This window comes from Callorhinchus milii, unplaced genomic scaffold (genome assembly GCF_018977255.1).
Source record: "Callorhinchus milii isolate IMCB2004 unplaced genomic scaffold, IMCB_Cmil_1.0 Scaffold2, whole genome shotgun sequence".
In the NCBI taxonomy this organism is placed as follows: domain Eukaryota; kingdom Metazoa; phylum Chordata; class Chondrichthyes; order Chimaeriformes; family Callorhinchidae; genus Callorhinchus; species Callorhinchus milii.
The window spans coordinates 24,802,891-24,823,975 of NW_024704743.1; the positions used below are offsets into that span (position 1 = coordinate 24,802,891).

The window sequence follows — 21,085 nt, forward strand, 5'->3', positions numbered from 1 at the left end:
TTTCCTTGTTTTTTCCACTATAGTTTCAGATGTTCTGTCATTCAACTCTTTCATCAATCCCCTTTTCCCCCAAACTGGTTGATTTTTTCCAGTATTTCATCCATCTCCATTTGTTTGTAGTCTTCTGTTTCCACACTCCAAATTTTTTTGAGCAATCCCATTTCAATGATATCTTGCAGTCCGAGCAGAGTATCAGCTTTTAATTTTACAATGTGAAACTTTATCTTATATGCTTTATCTTTGTACTATCTCTCCTTTGTTATAGGCCAATAGTCTGCTGCTGCCTTTTTCTAATTTGTCTTTATTGGGTTCTCCCAGCTGGGTATACTCTTCTAATGACATTACACTGGTCTGAGCTCTTGTATCCACTTTGCACCTTAACTATTTTCTTTCTTCCGTGCACCATAGCGATATCATCCACTCCTTTTTCTGTATGCACTCTCTTAGTAATTTTTATTGCATCAATATTATATATCAATTCGTCCTTATTGTCTTAATAAGTATCCAACAGGAAGAGTTGGTGTAGTCGAGCCAAGATTCGATCAATGCGTGGATGAGGCCTGAGTGGGGAGGCAGTGGCGGAGCCGGGCGATGTTCCGGAGGTAAGGAAAAACAGAGCGGGTCATGGCATGGATGTGGAGTAGAAAGGGCAGTTGAGGATCAAACAAGATGCAATGGATCCCGACTGGCTCAGTGAGGTGGGGTGTGCATCCATGGATGATGATCCTGTCAGCACTTGAGGTGAGGAGGCACTGACGGGAGCCAATCAGGAGAGCCTCGGTCTTGTTGACGTTCAACTGTAGAAAGTTTGCTCTCATCCAGGACTTGATATCTGACAGACATTCTGTCAGGACAACAGTGGTCCTGCAGTCAAGGGTGGAGGCAAGGTGTCATCCGCATGCATGTAAAAGTTGAACCCTTGTCTGGGGATAATGTCACCAAGAGGGAGCATGTACAAGTTGAAGAGGAGGGGACCACGGACAGAGCCCTGAAAAACGCCACACGAAATGGTGTGGTTGCTGGAGGAGAAGCCATTGGTCGAGACGGTGTGAGAGGTAAGATCTGAACCACTTAAGGACAGAACTGTGAAGGTTGAGGTGAGAGGAGAGGCAGTGGAGGAGGATAGAGTGGTCAACAGTATCAATGGCAGCAGAGAGTTCAAGGAGGACGAGGAGACAGAGACAAGAACGTCAACAAGACCCTGGTCACAGATGGACAGAACGTCATTTGTCAATTTCACCACGGCTGCTTCTGTGCTGTGGGCGGCACGGAAACCCGATTTGAGGGATTCGTGTAGGGAGTGGCGAGGAGAGGAAGGAGCGAAGCTGGGAAGCAACGATTCATTCAAGGGCCTTCGAAAGGAAAGGTTGGAGATGGGGCGGTAATTCGAGAGCAGGGATGGGTCCGGGGAAGGTTTTTTTTGAGGATAGGGGTGATGATGGCTACTTTAAGAAATGATTGTGGTACAGAAATGTTGAGCAGAAACAAAGATATAGGTCGGTATTTGACGAGAAATAAAATCTGTATGCTGGTTCAACAATGTTAAGCCCGGCTTGCTGGGGTTTTCCGCGGCAAGTCTAATATTGACACGGTATTAGCAGCAATCTTTGAAAACTCTTCAAATTAATCAGTAATAATGGTCTGTTGATGGTTATAGCCTGGGCCGATAGAAAAGTGCGCCCCGCCCCACCGTGACACACACAGCCTCCTCTGTATATCGCACCTCCGCTACACACACACACCCCCCTCCGCTACACACACACACCCAACTCCGCTACACACACACACCCAACTCCGCTACACACACACACCCAACTCCGCTACACACACACACCCAACTCCGCTACACACACACAACTCCGCTACACACACACAACTCCGCTACACACACACAACTCCGCTACACACACACACCCACCTCCGCTACACACCCCCGCCCCGTTATAAATATCCAACTCTGCCACACACACACCCTCCGCTACACACACCCAACTCCGCTACACACACCCAACTCCGCTACACACACCCAACTCCGCTACACACACCCAACTCCGCTACACACACCCAACTCCGCTACACACACCCAACTCCGCTACACACACCCAACTCCGCTACACACACCCAACTCCGCTACATGCACCCCCTCTGCCACACACACCCAACTCCGCCACACGCACCCCCTCCGCTACACGCACACACAGCTTCTGCTATACAAATCCCCCTTCACTGCACACACACCTATGCTACACGCCTGTCTCTCTCTGTCTGTCTGTGTGTGTGTTTGTGAATGCGTATCTCTATATCTGTGAGGGCGCGCGTCTCGCTGCGTCTGTGAGGGCGCGCGTCTCGCTGCGTCTGTGAGGGCGCGCGTCTCGCTGCGTCTGTGAGGGCGCGCGTCTCGCTGCGTCTGTGAGGGCGCGCGTCTCGCTGCGTCTGTGAGGGCGCGCGTCTCGCTGCGTCTGTGAGGGCGCGCGTCTCGCTGCGTCTGTGAGGGCGCGCGTCTCGCTGCGTCTGTGAGGGCGCGCGTCTCGCTGCGTCTGTGAGGGCGCGCGTCTCGCTGCGTCTGTGAGGGCGCGCGTCTCGCTGCGTCTGTGAGGGCGCGCGTCTCGCTGCGTCTGTGAGGGCGCGCGTCTCGCTGCGTCTGTGAGGGCGCGCGTCTCGCTGCGTCTGTGAGGGCGCGCGTCTCGCTGCGTCTGTGAGGGCGCGCGTCTCGCTGCGTCTGTGAGGGCGCGCGTCTCGCTGCGTCTGTGAGGGCGCGCGTCTCGCTGCGTCTGTGAGGGCGCGCGTCTCGCTGCGTCTGTGAGGGCGCGCGTCTCGCTGCGTCTGTGAGGGCGCGCGTCTCGCTGCGTCTGTGAGGGCGCGCGTCTCGCTGCGTCTGTGAGGGCGCGCGTCTCGCTGCGTCTGTGAGGGCGCGCGTCTCGCTGCGTCTGTGAGGGCGCGCGTCTCGCTGCGTCTGTGAGGGCGCGCGTCTCGCTGCGTCTGTGAGGGCGCGCGTCTCGCTGCGTCTGTGAGGGCGCGCGTCTCGCTGCGTCTGTGAGGGCGCGCGTCTCGCTGCGTCTGTGAGGGCGCGCGTCTCGCTGCGTCTGTGAGGGCGCGCGTCTCGCTGCGTCTGTGAGGGCGCGCGTCTCGCTGCGTCTGTGAGGGCGCGCGTCTCGCTGCGTCTGTGAGGGCGCGCGTCTCGCTGCGTCTGTGAGGGCGCGCGTCTCGCTGCGTCTGTGAGGGCGCGCGTCTCGCTGCGTCTGTGAGGGCGCGCGTCTCGCTGCGTCTGTGAGGGCGCGCGTCTCGCTGCGTCTGTGAGGGCGCGCGTCTCGCTGCGTCTGTGAGGGCGCGCGTCTCGCTGCGTCTGTGAGGGCGCGCGTCTCGCTGCGTCTGTGAGGGCGCGCGTCTCGCTGCGTCTGTGAGGGCGCGCGTCTCGCTGCGTCTGTGAGGGCGCGCGTCTCGCTGCGTCTGTGAGGGCGCGCGTCTCGCTGCGTCTGTGAGGGCGCGCGTCTCGCTGCGTCTGTGAGGGCGCGCGTCTCGCTGCGTCTGTGAGGGCGCGCGTCTCGCTGCGTCTGTGAGGGCGCGCGTCTCGCTGCGTCTGTGAGGGCGCGCGTCTCGCTGCGTCTGTGAGGGCGCGCGTCTCGCTGCGTCTGTGAGGGCGCGCGTCTCGCTGCGTCTGTGAGGGCGCGCGTCTCGCTGTGTCTGTGAGGGTGCGCGTCTCGCTGTGTCTGTGAGGGTGCGCGTCTCGCTGTGTCTGTGAGGGTGCGCGTCTCGCTGTGTCTGTGAGTGTGCGCGTCTCTGTGTCTGTGAGTGTGTGCGTCTCTCTGTGTCTGTGAGCATATGTGTCGCTCTCTCTTTCTGTGAGTCTGTGTGATTATGTGTGTGTGTATCTCTCTCTCACTGGGTGCGGTAACGGGCCCCAAGAAGCACGAGTGGGTGACCTCCTGGAGCCCGTCAGTCAGGGCTAATTTCCCCCCTCGCCCCAAGTGGGCCACCCAGTTTTTGTTAAAGTAAACATTAATTTTTTTGCAACAATCTAATATGTGTTATTTCTTCATGTTTAGTTTCTATCAATAAAGTGAAAAAATGTTGGTTGGCAGTAAGATATGCCTCACAAAAGCTTACAATTTTCTCCCATATTTGTCAAATTTCCCTGCTATTTTTGGCAAATATTTCCAGTTTCTGTTGGATCAGGTTGTAGCTCAAAAACATGACAGCTCTGCATTTTCAACAGATTTACAGTACTCGGTCAGTCAGAAATAGCAGCCAAACGACTTAACATTTGCAAACAGACAGTGATTATTTCACCATCAGAATGAGTATTTTTATCTTGCTGAAAAGCTTACAAACATACATATCACTTGTCTAAGCAACAGGCCTTTTCTCTTATACTTGTGTACTGCTAACAAACATTTTGGATCCACTATAATAGGGGGAGGTGCACTGTAAGGAGCAATACAGTATAGCCTGTCACAAACTGTGCAACAGAGATTAATTTACCTCATACAATCGGAATAACAAAGAAAATATTACCTGCTCCCCTGTGATTCCATTAAATTCGTTTACCCCTTCTTCACCCTGTGGAGAGAAAAACAATGTTGAGGTTAAATTGATAAGAAAGTTTCTTTGCAAGTGCTGTCCCATGAAGACGAAAGTATCGTATCACAACAATCAGGGCTGGGTCCCAGCTTTTTACCCAATATATTAATGAACTGGACATAGGGAGAGAGGGATAATGGTAACTAAGAAAGTAAAATACTGCAAAAGGATGTAGACAAATTATGGGAAAGGGCAGAACAATGGTAGATGAAGAAGGCCTTTTTGCCCATCTTATCTCATCCTTCCAGAATACCTACCCTACCATCCGCCCATCACAGCATCAAGCATTTTTTTTAAAAATTAGTCAAATCACCTGGTTTCAACCATCTTTCCTGTTAAGCTATTCCAGTCGTTACTTATTCTCTGGGTAAACAAACACATAATGTCTGTCCTGAAATTATCCTTTGCAAGTCTCAACTTCTCTCCCTTCGTTCTGATGTCTAAGTATATCCAATATACTGACTGAGCTTCCTTTCTCAATGACATTTAAAATGTTATACATCTCTGTACGGTCCCACCCGAGTCTCCTCTTTTCAAGTGTTAAGAGGCTTAGCGTGTTTAATTGCTAAACAGAGCTCATTCCTCTATCATTAGAGATCATCCTCATTGTTCTCTCCGGCACTTTTTATGGACTCATGGAGTCCTGTAGCTCAGTGGTTAGAGCACTTGCCTCGCAAGCGAGAGACCTGATTTTGATTCCCAGCAAGTTTCTTTACTCCACACGTTTACCTAGCATTAAGTAGGAACCCAGTTCTTAATTGATTGTTTTTCCAGGAGTAATAATTCTTTCAAAAAAAATAATAATTTGGTCACTCAATCCCTGCAATCTCCGACTGTTTCTGGACACTGCTGTGCGCAATTGTCTGCCGCATTTCGCCCACAAAATATAGAGTCAATTCACTTTACAGTATGTTCTGTGAAGCGCTTTGAGACATCTCAAAGACGTGATAAGGCGCTATATCAAATGCAAGGATTATTATTATTGTTGTTATAAGGCTTGGGTATCCCCATCTGGTCACAGGGAGCAGAACTGGACATTGGTAGGACATCTCATGTAGAAGGCAATATAAGAAAAAACTGGTACACGTTTAAGACAAACACCTTTAAGGTTTCATTCAACTTCAAAACCAACGTATTTACCTTTTCTCCTTGATACCCTCTTGCTCCCTGAAAGAGAAGATTTGTTTGGTTAATAACAACAACAAGGTTACATTTGTATAGTGCATTTCACATCGGGAGGACGCCAAGGTGCTGGACAGTGTACAGCATTTCAGACCCGAGCTGGGGTCAGGGAGGGAGAAGGGAGGGGAGGGGAAGGGGGGTGAACCCCTTTCCACTCCCATGGGTTGTCGAAGTGGAAGGTCTTGAGGTGGGACTTGAAGGAGACTAAGGAGGGGACGAGGCGGAGTGAATGGGGGATGAAATTACAGAGGTTGGGGGCAGAGTGGCTGAAGGCTGTCCCGCCAATGGTGGGGCGGGTGGGTCGGAGGACGTGGAGCAGACCAGAGCCAGCTGAGTGGAGGAAACGGGCGGCTTGGTAGGGGGTTAGGAGGCCGCAGAGGTAGGGTGGGCGAGACCATTGAGGGCTTTGTAGGTGAGGACCAGGATTTTGAACTGGTTCCTCTGAAGGATAGGGAGCCAGTGGAGTCAGGCGAAAATGGGGGAGATGGGGTCACGGAGTTTGATGCGGGAGAGGACACGGGCTGCAGAGTTCTGGATTATCTGCAGCCTGTGGAGGGAGAATTTGGGAAGACAACAAGCAGGGCGTTTGCATAGTCGAGCCTGGAGGTGATGAAGGCATGAACAAGAGTTTCAGCGGCTTGAGGGGTGAGGTAGTGGCAGAGTCGGGCGCTGTTACGGAGGTGAGTGAAGGCAGAGCGGGTCATGGCTTGGATGTGGGGAAGAAAGACAGTTGAGGGTCGAACAAGACACCTAGGCTCCTGATGGCTTGGTGAGTTATAGTGTGCAACCATGGAGGTTGATGCTGCCAGAGCCTGAGGTGCAGAGGCTCTGGTGTGAGCCAATCAGGAGGGCCTCGGTCTTGTTCACATTCAACTGTAGGAAATTTGCCCTCATCCAGGACTTGATGTCCGACAGACAGTCTGTCAGGACAGCAGTGGTCCTGGAGTTGAGGGTGGAGGCAGAAAGATAGAGTTGGATGTCATCCGCATACAGATGGAAGTTGACCCCATGTCTGCGGATGATGTCACCAAGGGGGAGCATGTAGATATTAAAGAGGCGAGGGCCAAGGACAGAGCCCTGGGGGACGCCAGATGTGACAGTGCGGGGCTGGAGGAGAAACTGTTAGAGGCAACAAAGTGGAGACGGTAAGAGAGATAGGATTCGATCCAGGCAAGGGCACGCCCGTGAAGGTTAAGGCAAATATTCAGTCAAAACATGACTACTGTAATGTATTAGTTCAATTGATACATATTTATCTAAGCCCTTGCCTTAGGGCCTCTAGGACCTTGACATCCTTCAGTTCCTTCAGTTCCATTAATACCTGGAAAACCTCTGTCACCCTAAAAAAAAAAAAAAATTTTATTTACATTAAAGAGGGTACTACATCATTTTCCTGCAATCATCATAACTTTAACAAACATTTGATTGCCAATGAGGCTGGAGGTTCCAGTGATAGGTATAGACTGAGTTGATTAAATACACTATGCAATGCACAAAACACTTTGACTCCATGCTCCCAGGTAGTGGAAATGTGGCCTTGGGAGGACAGAGGCAATGGTTGAATAATGGAGACTATCACTATAAAAATGTAATGAAAAGATCACTTGTCTTAGCAATTGACCTGTTCAACTCCGATAATTTAGAGCTTCCATTTTATATTTCACAAACTTTAAAATTTATCAACTTACGGTGTCTCCTTCTTCCACTGGATAACCAGGAACTCCCTTTGGACCTTCAATTCCCTGCAATAAGATCAATATATAAGCATTTGAGCTCCAATTAGAGAGAGTGTTTCTAATTGTCGCTTTCCTGTTTTTCTTAAATTGAATAAACAGCCTTAACACAAGAAATTGGAAGTGCTTTAAGTTCACAATAGAAATTCCTGTCAGGAGGAGGGGGTGGGGTAATTCACTAAGTTGGCAATAAGTTTAACCAACCTACAATGGCAAAATCTCATTATAAATTCACACCACCAAATTGGATAGGATCTTTACCAACCATCAGCTTACTTACCAATGTTGGTAGATTTTCTAGCAACTGGAGAAATATCCCAGAGTTAATATGTTTAAACATTTTTATATTTTTCAAGTACATTCTAACAAGGCCCATTCTGTACTATGTCTTACCTTAAATCCTTGACCTCCCTGAAGACCACGTGCACCTGGTTGTCCTATACACTTGCAAAACACATTGCAACATTTTCTTTCTGCAACTGTGTCCTGGAGAAAGAAAACATTCAAGGGCAATTTAAACGGAGCTTTTCAGATTCTCCTGAATTTGGCAAATTCTTTAATTCTTTAACGCTGTCTTCATTTTGAAGCCAGTTTTCTGTAGGTTCTTTTAAGAAATGCAGAAAACTGACATTAAACTTAATGTCTTAATTGAACATTCCAAAATGCTACATAAATAGAGTATGTCAGCCTGGCTCAGTTAGTAGCAATGGTTGTGGGTTTAGGCTCCACATTGAGACTTGGAATCCATATAATCCAGGCTGACACTACATTACACAACATTTTGGAAGTGCCATCCTTCAGATGAGACATTACATTGAAGTGGCCATTAAAGTTACCATGACACTATTTGAAAATAGAATGGAATTTCTCCCGGTCTCCTGGTCAACAATACCTACATAAAATTAAACAAAAGGCAAAGTTGCAATGCCACAAATAAAAGGCAATGCCTCAAATAAAATTGGTCACTCACTCCATGGCTGCTTTGGGACATTGCTGAACGCAAAATTACGAAGTATACAATCGGTATATTTTACAGTATAACTTGTGAAGCACTTTGAGACGTCCTTACAACATGAAAGAAGCTATATCAAATGTATGGATTATTATTATTTTAATAATAGTAAATTTAGACCTAGGTTGAATTTGTTCTCACATATCATTTTATATGTAATGGATGAGCAACAAATAATTCGACATGATGCACCAACCAAAGAATTTTTTACTAAACTTGATATTCAGCAAAACTGGATGATAACCAACGAGAAATGGGAAAGGACTTCAGATAGATGGAGCAATGTATTAACATTTCCCAGGAAGTCTTTAAAAATATATATTTTTTTAGAAAATAATAATATGTTGGTGTTTCTTAAATTGAAAGTCAACCAGCCATCCGGGGGAGAGCTTAGAACAAAAGGAAAACAAGCCTTTAGTAAACCAAATGGTTAACCAGGTATACTTTGTTTGTTATTTAATTTTTTTTGCTAAATTATGTTGATTCAAATTAAATTACAGATTTTAAAAAGAAATTACTAAAAATGAAAAACCTGTTTTAATGTCGCCCTAAATAGTCACTTACAATTTCTGTGAGCAAAGCACTTCCTATATCACGCATCCCAATTGTCAATCGCCGTCTATATCCAAATCCTCGTCCAAACTCTATGTTTAGAATGTCATCAAGGCTTGGTGTATTTTCCAGAGCAACAGTGATTAGCATATTCACACCTAGCACAGAGTAAAGCAAGTCCCACATGTTACTGAAATTATTTGCATTACCAATGGATAGCACAACAGTCCTATTTTTATTACTAGTATCATCACTGCCAGTTAACCTGTTATGTCATTCACCAGGACTGAATTGTCTTTCATGTTTCATTCATTCTTTCACAATGAGGTGGATGATGACCGAGTCATGTCACCAAACTGACAAAGGTATTCATTCTTTCAGATTAACCGCAGTTTGATAATTTATAAATTATGAACTATAAAAAATGTAATTGCAATTTGGACATTCTAAAATGCTACATAAATAGACCTGGGTAGAATTTCTCCCCAATTTTGTTTTAGAGCTACATTTTTTCCCAAGAGTCTTTCTCTGTTTTTCGAAACGTCCACAATTATATTATTATGACCACTGATAGGCTTGAGCTCTCAACTTTATATTGGCCAGTAGTGGCAAGAGAGGAGAAGGAAGTTCTCTTGTGCAAACTGCTATTTCCATACTGCAGACCTTTCAATGTCATGGAATAGAAGGCACAATTAAAAGGAAGATTATTTGGAAAATTCTGGATACCTGCACATTCCTCCAATAAATTATACAATAATTGTAGGAATTAACCTTAAATTTCCCATTAACATTTCCATTATTTATTCTAGTGGGGAGGACATTTCTTTGTTTCAAATCTGCTGACTTCTTTGAACTAAAAGAGAATTCATCTCTGTTTAATAAGAGCGGTACTGCCCCACAGTGGAGGCTTGCTTAAACTTCTTCAGCAGTAACACGTGTTAAAATCCAAAATAAAAAAACAAAATCTTTTATTTTTAAATCACTGATTAGTTACTTGTTACGTATAGTTCTACTTGAGCTCTGTCTCCTTTCAGGACTCTTCTTAATTGCTGTCTTAAAGTGATCCCTAAAATAGTAAGTTTTTCCCCATTGTAAAGATGTAACAAAAAGGCTGCTATTTCAAGCTATGATTGTAAGAAAAAAACATTAAAGATTTAAACGCAGAACTAATTACCATCAAGCTTGAGTCTGTCTGATGTTTCCTTGAGTCTGTCCATGCTGTCATCTGCTCCATCTGTAAAAATCACAATCACCTGCAAAGAGATTTTTTTTATTTAAAGAAACTCTTGGAAAAAGTTGTCTATAAAATTATAACCTTGAATATAGCTAGAGTACCACCCCATAGGTTCCAGCACTCACTGATGCTTTACCTAAATAGTCGTTTGTAACCTGGATAACATAATTTGACCACAAGGCACCATTGCCTTCTGCCAAATCTACTGATCTCACTCCATTCCCCACCAACTCTACCCTACCCTGAACATGGGCTGATTAGAAGAAAAATCAGATGGACTTCCTCTTCTTTATGGCTTTATGACTATTCCCTGCTGGAATTGCATGTTTATGAAGTGCACAGTTATGAACATTAGGTGAACATATGAGCATTTTGTGAAGACAGATTTTGACGCAACTCGATGGTCATAATAGTCAAATATCATGCAGACACTAACTTTGTGAATTCAAAAATGAAGAATGACCACTTAGGCAAACGTCCCTCCTCCCTCCAGCCTGAAGGAGAGGGGGAAGATAAACAGCGTTTTAAAAAAAAAAGGATTCTTAGGATAATATTTCTTACCTTTACATTTGTTCCTGATTCCCGCTCAAATTTGCTTGAAAATGATTGTAAATAGGTGGCAGTCAAATCAATTTGATCCGTTCTTGACAACTGAATTTCTTTCAATTTCTTCACGATATCTTCATTGTATTTTTCAAAGGCTGATTCGAAGACTGTCCCTCCAGCTTCGTTCTTTATGTGAAATCCCACTCTGATGTTCAGATACGAGCTGCAGCTGACATTCTGTAAGCTCACCATTCTCTGTAAGATATCATTCAGATGTGTCTGGAGTCTCTGTGCTCCGCTAAAGATATTGGAAAACCGTTTCTGCCTGGGAACGTCAAATCCCACAGCAACATCTACTGTGCAATCTGGAAGAGACAAGAATTTACCTAATTTATTATCACAGCGAAATTACCAGGCTACACTCTAAGTCCAGCAAATGTTGCGCTCGTGAGGATGAGGTTAAGGCTGAAGTATAGCATTGGGGGACAAGAAGAGGTAGCTTTACTTTATATCTAACCAGAACTGGAGTGTTTGTTGGTCAGACAATCTGCTCATTAGATGCAGGAATATTGCATTTTCCTCTATTTAATGAGCAGAAAATGCAAGATTTTCCTTTAATTTATTTTATTTTGTTTAAATACAACTGTAAATTGCAAACAGCAACAACAAATTACATTTTTATAGTGCCTTTCATGTCAGGAGAACGTCCCAAGGCGTTGGGCAGTCAGGGATCTGCACCCAAGCTGGTAGTTGAGATCAGGGTGCGCGGCGATTTGGGGTAGGAGGGTGAGCGAAGCCACGATCGAAGAGAAGGGTCTTGAGATGAAGCAAGGGAGGGGGCGAGGCATCTTGAAGCAGGCAAGGGAGGGGACGAGGCAGAGGGACTGTGGAATGGAGTTCCAAAGGGTGGCAGCAAGAGAGGCTGAAGGCCCACCCACCCATGCTGTGAGTTCAAAGGTTATTACAGCATTTAGCCATAATAACTGATGTACTATAAAACTGTCACATACAGCAACAGCAATGTGCATTCGCATAGCGCCTTTTATGAAGGACAATGTCACATAGTGTTTGACACATACCTTTACTTGGCATGTCCTTGCAGATTTTCCTGACAATTCTCGGCGTAATCTTTTCTATATTTTTACTAGTTTCAACAAAATATTTTGTATCCTGCGAGGCTGTGATTTGTAACAGCTGATTTATATCTGCCTTTCCTATGCCCAGTGCGAAAATATTTATGTTCTCATCTCTCAGAGCATTAGCGGGTGCAACCACCTCATCATTGGATCGGCCATCTGTTATTAGCAATAGGAATTGGGGCACTCCATCAGCCTTCCGGCTACCAGCTTCTCTCGTGAAGAGACTGTTCACATTTGTTAACGCAAATCCAATGTTAGATCCCTGATTCATTTGGACGATTCCCTCGATTTCGGCAATTAATGAAGTTCTTTCTGAAAAATCCTTCAGGAAGAATTCTTTACGGAAAAGCGTGCTAAATTGAGCCAGTCCGATCTGGACCTTGTTCGGGGCAATCTCAAAAGCGTTCACAATTTTTTTCATGAAAGCCTTCATCTGCCTGAAGTCTTCTGCCTCAATGCTTTCGGATCCATCAACGAGGAAAACAATATCTGCTTGCTGAAGTTTACACTCTGTCAAGAGATATTAATAAACACTGATGTAAAATTATATATGACACTACAATTTATTGATATATTTCTAGACATAATCAGACTACATAACATGCTGTAAAGTATCAGTCATCTCATTTAATGTTGTCATAATTAACTTAACAACATACGAATTGCTGGACGAAAAAAGACCAAGGTCCATCCAGTTGGCCTTCCACCACCTGGCAGTGGTGTGCACCTGTCATGTCTCAAACTATATACTATATCTCACAATATTATTTCCTAAAAGAGATCTATGTTATTTTCTTTTGAAAGAATCAAGACTTTCTGCTTCCACCGTCTCCTTAGGGATCCTGTTCCATACATTTACTACTCGCTCACTGAAATAGTGTTTCCTCAGATTTACTTTGAATTTATCTCGCTTCAATCGCAAGCCATGTCCTCTGGTTCTGGACCAAATAAAACAGCTTATCATGGTCTATACGATCCATTCCTCTTAGAATCTTAAAAAAAATGCTGTCATATCGCCTGTCAACCTTCTCTTTTCCAGCGTGTACATGCCCAGTTTACACAAAATTTGATAATTTTTTGATAAAACACAGTCAGTGTTTCAATTTACAAATGGCACAGTAAATTGAAAGGTCCGAGCTGGCCGAGGAAAAAGGGATGGGCAGAGTAGTGGAGTGTGAGCAGGTTGGAAAGGGATGGAAATGCTGGGACACGAAGTGACCATTCAGTGACAGGGAAGCAATGGAGCCTGGGCAAGGACTGGGGTGATGAGGGTACAGAGTTTGGTATGGATGAGGATGTGTGCAACAGAGCATAACTAAATTAGCATAAAGGCATTTAATTAATATATGAAGGTGCCACATCCACTACAACATTTGACACTACATGTAAACAGAGAAAGGCATATTGCCTGGAATTCCACCTCGTCTTGCCTATAAGACTATTTATCTTAAAATGCAAAAATATGCAGAATTGTGAATAATTCACAAATGTAATCTTGATTTAGAAGCTGGTCTTTTGAGATTTGCAGAAAATCACATTCTAAATCATTCATTCCTGAATGAAACTGGATTCAGGAATTGTCCAGAATTCTGCAATTATTTTAAATTTTAAGATGAAATAGTCTTGCGGGTATTTTAGTCCTATTGAGGAGAAATGTTTTAACTCTGGCCACCCAGTTGCGGCACATAACTGACCCTCCAGTTTCCATTATTATATCCTGCTTCATGGTCTATAACTACATTGCAGTAGCCCAGAATCATACCCTGTATACCTGGAACCACCATCCCGTGTTCAGAGATTCCTCTGAATATTGTGAGAAACTTACAATAGCTGGTTGCTATTGGCTTTTTAACACCCATAAATGTCTGTGTGTTCCTGTACTCTTATATAATGCCCAACTAGGGGCTTGAAAGACAGTGAGAACTGTATGCAAATATTATCCTTAAAAAAGAAATGGCTAACAGTACTCCAAAATTAGGTTAACCTAATTTCAATCAGTTTACCCCAAATCCACCTGTTCTTTTTTTCATAATCAATCATTTACCTGGGTTGGTGTTGGCGCAAATCACCTTTGAAATATCTCCAGTTATGCTTTTCAACGTTTCAAAGTTCTGAACATAAAAGTAGTTTCCTGTTGGACCAACAATTGTCTGGAGCTCTTCTTCGTTGGCTTCAGCTACTCCCACAGCAAAGATGTTGATGCCTTCATCTCTAATATCTTTAGATGTGTCTGGTACATTAACCGAATCTGTGGCTTTACCATCAGTAATAACTATGAGGAACTGTGCAACCCTGTCTGATCTCCGACCACCTTCCTCGGTAGTTAAGAGCCCCTTTGCCTCCTTAAGGGCAAGTGCTGTGAATGTCGATCCCCCTTCCCTTTGCATCCCATAAATGGCTTCTCGGACATCACTTTTGGTCTTGTACTGGTTCAGCTGGAATTGGACTACAGGTGTGGTACCATACACTACAGCCCCAAACCGAACCTTGTCAGGGGCAACATCTGAGTTGTTCACCAATGCTACCATGAACCTTTTCATGCTCTCAAAGTCACGTTGTTGTATGCTGCCTGATCCATCTATTACAAAGACAATATCTCCCACATCTGTTCTTGCACAATCTGGAGGAGAAAAATAGCAATAACATTATCAGTAATTTTATTGGTTAACTGGAGCCTTACGCATGCAGAAACCCATCACCATGCATAAAAGTGTCCAAACCAGTCTGAGTTCTACATATGCCACTTACACATGGAAACTTCTGTGTTTGGAATGGAATGTGCGCTCTCCCCCTGGAACGACATACCCTGCTTACCTAATTCTGAAGAGTACTAAGCACAGTTTGGCAAGAGCCAAGGCTCTGGGACCCCAGAGTGTATGCTGGGATCCTCCTGAAATTTAACCAGTTAAAAACCAAGTAACTTGCCATTGAGATTCATTATTAAGGAACTGTTAGAAAAAACCGTAAACAAAATCCCTCAACTGTTCACTTTTAGCTTTAAGTTATTCTGTATAGTATTAATGGTACATTATACTAACCATTCGGTACACTGCAGATCTCCCAGAAGATTTGTTTCTCTGGATCATCCAAGTCATCAAAGTTTTCAACATAATGGACTTTATCTGGGGATCCTCCAATCTCCAGAAGCTGAGTATTGTTAGCGTTGAAGACACCAATGGCAAAAACAGTGATTCCTTTATCTCTTAAAGCTTTAGCAGGTGCAAGGACCTCATCCTGTGCCTCTCCATCTGTAATCACTATGAGGTACTGTGCAATATTAGGTCGACCTCCTCTTGCTCCATCAAAGTAATCTGCAGTAAATGTCAGTGCACGACCTGTTTGAGTTCCCCCTCCCAACTGCTGAATGTTATATATTGCCTGCTGTAAGTCAGGTTTTGTAGAATGAGTATTAAGTTGGAATTCTGGCCGTGGATATGAACCAAACTGTATTGCACCGACTTGAACCTTATCCGCTCCGATACTAGTTTTGTTTACAATAGAATTCATGAACATTTTCATTTTTGCAAAATCCTCAACGTTTATGCTTCCTGAACCATCTATTAAGAAGATGATGTCAACTGTGTCCAATTTACTGCAAGCTGAAAGAAATAAATTGCAGATGATATTGCCATCATTGTCATCAGCTATGAGTTTCATCATCAAGTCACATTGTTAAAAAAAAATCATAAACTGCTCACTATACAAAAAAATCACAATCTTAGTGAAGGTGTGAAGGCTCCCATTATAGTTGATGGATAGTGCAGTAGGTTAAAGAACTGTCCCTTAGGTCCTGGTTTGAATCCAGACCACATTGATGTATGAAGTCTCCACTCTCTTTGCCAGCTATAAGTTTATTTTGTGAAATAAGTTTGCCCAACCCAATTCTAAATGGGTGCAAGTCCACACACAAACTTTCCAATTATTTGGCACAAATTACAATAAATTGGTAAACTCACTCGGGAAGGCCATGAGATCAGGTGGTGAAGAATATGGAAATAAAACACCTTTGTGCAATAGTCCGTATTCTAACAGGGTTGATATTAATGCAATTTGCTGAAGAAGAGCAGAGGGAGTTAGCCCCTGAATGCTTTACAAGAGTGGGAATATTTCACGGTGTTATAAAAAAGTGAGAAAGTGTTGTATTTTCAAAATGATATCCCTAAACTTAGTGAGTACAGCAGTTAGTCCTGTTTGAAAAATATATTCAAATGATTAATAATTCAGAAACTCAGAAAATTTACTGAGAAAATATGAAAGCAAATCTATATTAAGGCATTTTGGGATGTGTGGGGCAAAATTCCAGCTGGGTCTAGTTTTAGTCTATTATCTAGTCTCAAATTCCTAAATCCAGTCTTTCATTTTGAAGCCATTTGTTCTGCAAGTTATTTTAAGAACTACATTAAGAACAACTTTGTGAGCCCTCTTGTTATATTCAATCAGAATATTCATTTGTAGTTAGATAATTCTCTATATACACTTATTATTCCCACTTGTGGGGAAATTAAATTATTTTGTTTTCATTTCTGTTCATTTTCCTTTTGAAAAAGTAACAGTGGAACAGGATACAAAGAAGAACCAGTGATCTAATAGCAATAATGAAATAATGCAATAATGAAGGTAAAAATGTTTATCAAAGGGGCAAATTGTTTCACCTCTCAGTGCCAAAGCAATTACTGACATGGTGAAATCCACAATACTGTATAAGGGTTGTTCATTATGGCATAGCTGCTGCAGATACTAATTTATAAAGCACATTGAAGAATACCTCTTACCTTCTACTGAACAGATTTCCCGCACAATGCTGTTCTTCAAATCTATTAAAAAATCCAAGCTGGTGACATAAAATACTTTTTCTTGAAATCCTCCAATCAGCAGAAGTTCAGCTGGATCTGCTTCGCCCGCACCTATAGCATAATTGACTATTCCCTCTTGTCTTAGTTCCTCAGCAGGAATTTCCACACTATCCTCTGATTGACCATCTGTGATGATAATTAGAAAACGCCGCACTCCATAGCTACGAGTTTTTGCCGCTTCACTGAAAAGAGTCTTCATGTAAGTGAGTGCACGGCCCGTCTCAGTGCCTCCTCCAATCTGAACAATTTGATTCATTGCCATCTCCAATTCTGTGTTGGTGGAATACTGAGTCATGTCAAATTCTGTTTGTGGAGCTGATCCAAATTGGACAACGCCAATGCGAACCTTGTTTGCTCCAATACGGAAGGTCTTCGCTACTTCTTTCATGAACATTTTCATGTCTTGGAAGTTGTCAGGTTGTATACTGCCTGATCCATCAATCAGGAAAAAGATATCAGCTTCTTCAGTCTCAATACACCCTGAAAAAAGATGAGTAACACAGTTTAAATTATTGAAACCAACTGAATGACATGCAAGATATTCACTTTGCTGTATTTCCACAATTCTCTCTTTCAGAATTTGTAGATTTGTCTAAATGTATAACATGTTCTTAAGTGTACCAAGCTACAAATTCTTAGAATCATAGAATCATACAGCACAGAAAGAGGCCATTCGACACATCGCGTCTGTGCCAGCTCCTAAAAGAGCAATCCAACTCAATCCCACTGGCTCGCTTTCTCTCCATAGCCCTGCAATCCTGCCCTCCCCAAATACCCATCTACTTCTCTCTTAAAAGTTGTTATTGAATCGGCTTCCACTATCCTTTCAGATAATGCATTCCAGATCCAAACAACTCACTGGGTGAAAAAAAAATTCCTAACCTCCCCTCTGTTTCTTTTAACAACTATCTTAAATCAGTGTCCTCAGGTTAGTGAGCCTCATGCCAGTGGAAACAGTTTTTCCCGGTTCAACCTATCAAATTCTCTCACGATCTTGAAAACCTCGATTAAATCCCCTCTTAATCTTCACTGCTCTAGGGAAAATAATCCTAGTTTCGCTAACCTCTCCTCATAACTAAGGTCCTTCATTCCTGGTACCATCCTGGTAAACCTCCTTTGCCCTCTCTTCAATGCCCTAACATCTTTCCTAAAGTGCGGTGCCCAGAACTGAACGCAGTACTCCAACTGATGCCTAACCGGCATTTTATAAATATTCAACGTAACCTCCTGACTTTTGAATTCTATGCCCCTATTTATAAAACCAGTATCCCGTATGCTTTTTTAACAGCTTTATCTACCTGTCCTACCACCTTCAGAGATTTGCGTATGTGGACTCCCAGGTCTCTCTGTTCATTTGCCCCTTTAAGATTTTACCATCTAGCTTATACTGCCTCTCCTTATTCTTCCTACCAAAATACAACACTTCGCATTTCTCCACATTAAACCTCATCTGCCATGTTTCTGCCCATTTTACCAATCTGTCTAAGTTCTCTTAGAGACTGGTGCTATCCTCCTCACCATTAACTACTTTTCCTAGCTTAGCATCGTCTGCAAATTTGAAAATTGTGCTCCCTATATCCAGGTCCAGATCATTAATATAGATCAGAAAGAGCAGTAGTCCCATTACCGACCACTGAGGGTCACCACTACACACCTTTCTCCAGTCAGAAAAGCAACCGCTTACTACCACTCTCAGTTTTCTGTCTCCGAGCCAGTTCTGGATCCATGTTGCCAAGTCCCTTTAATACCATGGGCTTTTATATTGTTTATAAGTCTTGTTAGAATATACACTTTTTGTATACTGTTAGAATCACAATAGATGTTGTGAATGGGTTAAATTTTAAGTTAAGTGTGGGGGACAACTGGACTGACAGTCATGGGATAGGACACATCTGGTTTTCTCTGTTTTTGAAAGAATAACAGACAGGGGCAGGGGGTCACCTCTTATCAGTAAATGACAACAAGCCACAGAGGTAACGGTCCAAGGTACCAGTCGACACAGGATCTCGACTGAGCAATAAGTAGCTAGATTCTGACAGGGCCTGCCAACCGAAAAAAGGCAACCCTCAAGAATAGCAATTAATGAGCAAGTTGCTTAAACTTGGACCTGACATTTGTCATAAGCCTCCTTTTTCTGTTTTATTTTAATCCCAATTTCCTTAGTCATCCAGCGAGGTTTGACTGTCCTACCTTTCCCCTTTGTGGGAATGTATTTGCTCTGGCCCTGAACTATCTCCTCTTTGAAGGCTTCCCATTGTTTGTTTGCTGTCTTACCTGCCAATTTATCTTGGCCAGGTCCCTTTTTAGCTCACTGAAATTAGTACACTTCCAGTTGAGGGTCTTTACCTTTGATTGATTGTTGTCCTTTTCTATAACTATTTTAAGCCTAATGATATTGTGATCACTGTTATCCAATACTCTCCTCCTGAAACCTGCTCCACTTGCCCCACTTCATTTCCCAGAACTAAATCCAGCAAAGCTTTTTTCCTCGTTGGGCTGGAAACACGCTGATCCAGAAAGTTCTCCTGCACACATTTCAGGAATTCCTCCCCTTCCTTGCCCTTTACACTGTGTGTTCCCCAGTACGAAATTAAATGGTGTAATTTCATTCTTATTGATTTGTACATAGCACGGAGTGGCGTTCAGGCAGTCATCCAAAGCGAGAAAAGGTAAATTACCCAGGCCATGCACATGCTCCTTCCTCCTGATTATAAGATCACAAGATTGTTTCGGAAGAAGGGCCTTTAGCTCATTTCACCTCAACCTTCCAGAATAACTGCCCACCCGTCTTCCCATTACAGCACCAAGTTTTTTTTAAAAACATAACATCCTGACCTCAACTGCCCTTTTCGCAATCTGTTCCAGTTATTAATTTACCCTCTGGATAAAGAAAAGCTTTCTGGTGTCTTTCCTAACGTTTGCAACCTATGCCCTCTTATTCCACTGTCTTGGTGCATCCAAAAGTAATGGACAGCTGAAAGAAAAATTATCAGATATCAGGAAGTATATTTAATGACAGATGGAAGAACTAATAATTTGTGGGTAAAAATGAATAAAAAAATGGAAAAGCAGGTATTCTTTTATAAATTTGTTTTAAAATAAAACAGGAGCTCTTTTTTGGAAAGGTGATGTTTGCTCCAAATCCCAATCAATCACGAACCTCTCTCCTGCAAGGAAACACACTCTTTTTTTTATTGAGAAACTCAGGTGTAGAGCTGACATTGGCCCATGAAGAGCCGAAAAGAGTAGCAGAGAAAATTAGATAAATCAAGAGAGGTTAATGGAGACTATTATTATATTACTATTATTAGTAACTACAGATATTTTGAAGAGTTTGCCCTCTGAACTAAGTCTGAAATACATATTGAGTTTAGGAACAATTTTCGACACTGATTCCCGAACCTCACCTTGTTCGAGAATTGCTGTTCGTTCGGACACTACCGCTGTTTGTTTACCAATCTCACTGCAAACCTTCTTCTGGAAGTTTCTCTCAATGGCTGAGAGCTGTATGTAATCATCTATTTTGGAAATGTAACTTCTCGATGGATACGAGGCAATGTGTCGAAGTTCAGTCTCATTAGCATTCTGGATCCCTAAAGCAAACATGATGACACCTGACCGTCGGAGAGTGGCGGCTGCTTTACCCATTTTATCCTCGGATTCTCCACTAGTGATCACAATCAGTAACTGGGGGATCCCAATTCTTGCCCGACTGCCAGAACGGTCTGTAAAGTAAGTTTGTCGCACAAAATTGAGAGCAGTCTCAGTGTTTCTGCCTCCTCCCCTGTACGTCATTGATTGGATGTGGTCCAGGACGTCGCTCTTGTTTTGATAACGGTTTAGATAAAATTCAGCCACCGGGCTATTGCTGTACTGTGCCAAGCCGATGTGCACGTAATCAGGGCTCACCTCCAAGATGTCGATAAAATTATACAGAAAAGATCGGATCAGCTGAAAGTTTACTGTCCCAATGCTGCCCGATTCATCCACCAGGAAAACAATATCAGCAACTGAAGCAGACTGGCACACTAGAAATGAAGAGCACAAAAGTGTTCAGTTATAATATGTACAAAATGCTCCCTGAAATACTTTATGAAAATACCAAAGTAATGTTACAGGTATGACGAGCGAGAGCACCAATAAAATGATGATATAACTTGAGGCACAGGGTTGGTAATTATTTGTTCATCCCCACAATCTCCCTATTGGTGCAGTGGAGATCCAACACCACAGAGATAGGTGACAGAGAAAATACA

At 43.3% G+C, this 21,085-nt stretch overlaps 1 protein-coding gene across 1 annotated transcript in view; it reads right to left on the bottom strand.

Annotated features, from left to right (window-relative positions):
- The window catches only part of LOC103176327 (collagen alpha-6(VI) chain-like), a 71,933-nt gene that overhangs the window by 32,985 nt on the left and 17,863 nt on the right, over positions 1 to 21,085 (bottom strand). The window contains exons 6-19 of the mRNA XM_042346162.1: positions 20,285 to 20,857; positions 18,348 to 18,353; positions 16,749 to 17,351; positions 15,015 to 15,575; positions 14,021 to 14,596; positions 11,917 to 12,486; positions 10,853 to 11,202; positions 10,232 to 10,310; positions 9,070 to 9,215; positions 7,887 to 7,979; positions 7,449 to 7,502; positions 7,029 to 7,100; positions 5,719 to 5,745; positions 4,480 to 4,557 (exon numbers count right to left, since the gene is read on the bottom strand). Coding sequence (XP_042202096.1) covers positions 4,480 to 4,557; positions 5,719 to 5,745; positions 7,029 to 7,100; positions 7,449 to 7,502; positions 7,887 to 7,979; positions 9,070 to 9,215; positions 10,232 to 10,310; positions 10,853 to 11,202; positions 11,917 to 12,486; positions 14,021 to 14,596; positions 15,015 to 15,575; positions 16,749 to 17,351; positions 18,348 to 18,353; positions 20,285 to 20,857 — 3,788 coding nt within the window. The remainder of the gene's footprint in view (positions 1 to 4,479; positions 4,558 to 5,718; positions 5,746 to 7,028; positions 7,101 to 7,448; positions 7,503 to 7,886; positions 7,980 to 9,069; positions 9,216 to 10,231; positions 10,311 to 10,852; positions 11,203 to 11,916; positions 12,487 to 14,020; positions 14,597 to 15,014; positions 15,576 to 16,748; positions 17,352 to 18,347; positions 18,354 to 20,284; positions 20,858 to 21,085) is intronic.